At 29.8% G+C, this 2,530-nt stretch overlaps 1 protein-coding gene across 1 annotated transcript; it reads right to left on the bottom strand.

The window, feature by feature from the left end:
* Positions 1-599: 599 nt before the first annotated feature.
* On the bottom strand, positions 600-2,083 carry LOAG_14541 (hypothetical protein; the record flags this gene model as incomplete). The annotated part of the gene is made up of 3 exons (XM_020448822.1): positions 600-1,152; positions 1,233-1,650; positions 1,963-2,083. 3 exons carry the CDS (start codon positions 2,081-2,083, stop codon positions 600-602), a joined length of 1,092 nt encoding a protein of 363 aa, XP_020301061.1.
* Positions 2,084-2,530: the final 447 nt, after the last annotated feature.

The raw sequence follows: 2,530 nt of genomic DNA, 5'->3' as shown, positions 1-2,530 counted from the left end.
TTTAGTTAGTAAATTACTATAGTAGTTATTTTTCTTTTTTTCTTTTTTTTTTTTTTTTTTTTTTAAATCTTTAAGACTATCTAGAAGATATAAACATTTCAGTATGATTATCGATATTTTTTGAAATGTAATTGCATATCAAAAATATGTACATGAAATGGGATTGTCGTGAGCTACTAAGTTATAAATATTAACTTATTGATTCTAACATATATATGTAAATAAATGCTTACTGAAGTTAATTCAACCATTCTTTTCACGTCTCGGAAATTGTGATAATTTAGTGATAAGTGATCTGTTTTAAGCAGTTGTCGCTAACTTAAAATGATATACCATCAACACCTCATTCATTCCATCTTGACACTTTTTTTTTGATGATATAAATAATTTCAATTTAATTTCATAACGCAAAATATTCCATCAACTTTTCTTTTTTTCTTATTTAATTTGTTACTGTAGGAGAGAAAAGAAAGGCAGTGCAAGAAATAAACTACTGGAAAATAAAAGTAGAGAATTGATTTTTCTTTTTCTTTAAATGATTACAAATGTCGACGAAAAGAAAATGTCAAACCCGAATAATATGACCTAGAAATGATTTATTACGTAGTAGATGATACACAAGACAATGATGATGATGTTGATGATGACGATGATGATGATGATGACAACGATGACGATGATGATTGTGGTGATGATTGTAACACAGATGATGATGCTAGTGATAGCGGTGATAATGATAATGTTGTTTGCACGGCAACTGCGGTAGCAGTTCCAAATCGTTGTTGCCGTTTTGATCGTCTTGGTAATGATTTTTTAAGCATCAAATCACTATTTGGAAAAACGGCATAAGCTTTCCGTCGTCCGCTATATAATCGATTACGGCATGATGGTGGCGTACTTGGTGGAGTAGTTTCCGGTAAAGGTGGTGGTACATTATTCAGGATACGTTTCAGATTTGGTGGTTCGCGTTTTGCTGATACCAAATTTGTCAGTTTTGATGCTGTAGATGAAATGGAATTTTCCACCAATGCATTCGTACCATTTTGTTGCTCATAAATTGTTTTGGATAGATCAGTAGATGAGAAAGGTTTTGGATTTAGTCGTTGTGATGTTGTCACTAAAGTTACTCGAGATGAAGATGTGGTAGGTATCCTGGAAACAGGTACAACTCTGGTGACTGACCGTGGCATCAAATTACCAACTTTATTTGGTATTATTGTACATTGCCGAACTTTTTGATGACAAGGATCCGGTTGCATATCCTTATTTTCATTTTTTTTCTTTCCAATTCAATCTCATTCCACTTTTCACCTTTATTCATTTCCCGCATTTGCTCCAATTCTGATTCATGATCTTGTGTTAACACTTGCTGATTCTGAACATCCTCATCACTCATCGAATCACATCCAGAATCCACTGAATTAAGAGATTTTGGAGAAAGCTCATCAATACGCTCATTCATCCGACTTGGTGGTCGCGGTATTTCTAGATATTCGTCGCTTTCACTATCTTCCGAAATAGTTGTTAGGGTCGGAACATGTCGCTTCATCCTAATACGATCCTTGGCTATATCAATCATCTTCCGTAGTTCGTATACAAATTGCACAGCTAACACCGGTGGATTAGCCATTAATTGAGGTTCAAAGAAATCTGAAATAACTACATTAATCAATGTTTTAATATGCTATAATTTAGAATTTATATTTTAGAATCCTGAAAAGGTCACTTTCTCCAATATCCATTGTGTTCATTGAAGCATTCAAAAACGAAAATTACGAACAAAAAATGTAAATTCGTGTTGAGTAGATTAAATTTCCCAATTTATACTAATATAAATAATACTTTAATAGTTTGTTGTAGGACGCAAGAAAAAAAATTACCACAAAATAGTTAAATTTTACAGCTAAATTTTAATTTGAGATTATACATGCAAAGATATGGAAAGTGATAGAAAGGAATTACCGGCGCTAAAATAAAGTTTCCTTTTTTGCATTCCAACATTTGTTGGACATTGATCAGTTTCATTTTCAAATGCTGGATGTCTTTCAATGCTTGCTTTTATTGAGGCTATTTGCTCTTGCATATGTACCTGCAAAATATGATTTCATATTTTTTTTTTTTCAATAATTTCATTTTATAAATTATAAACAAATATAATGGAAACCATAACGTGCTAAAAAAAGAAAAAATTACTATTTAATTTTATTTCCTAAAGTTTTATTACTATTAAAAAAATTATTTTTGCCATATTTTTCAAATTTCAGTTTCAAAAAAAGTTGTGCAGAATTTAAATTAAAAAATTTAAAGCACAAAGATATTGGAAGTTTTTTTAAAAATTTAATTTTTGAAAAAAAATAATTTAAACTTTTCTAAAATAATTTGTAATATAATTTAAACTTTTCTTTCTTTAAATTCATCAAAATAATCACAAGTATAAAATCAATTCTGTTACACAAACATAACTTTATCACTTTTGTCCTAAAAACATATACCATTTATTGGCCCATTGATTATTATTATTATTATTATT

The sequence above is a fragment of the Loa loa genome, assembly GCF_000183805.2.
Source record: "Loa loa unplaced genomic scaffold supercont3.238, whole genome shotgun sequence".
Classification (NCBI taxonomy): domain Eukaryota; kingdom Metazoa; phylum Nematoda; class Chromadorea; order Rhabditida; family Onchocercidae; genus Loa; species Loa loa.
Note: the sequence above shows the minus strand (reverse complement) of the source record. Positions and strands in the feature narration are given on the sequence as shown.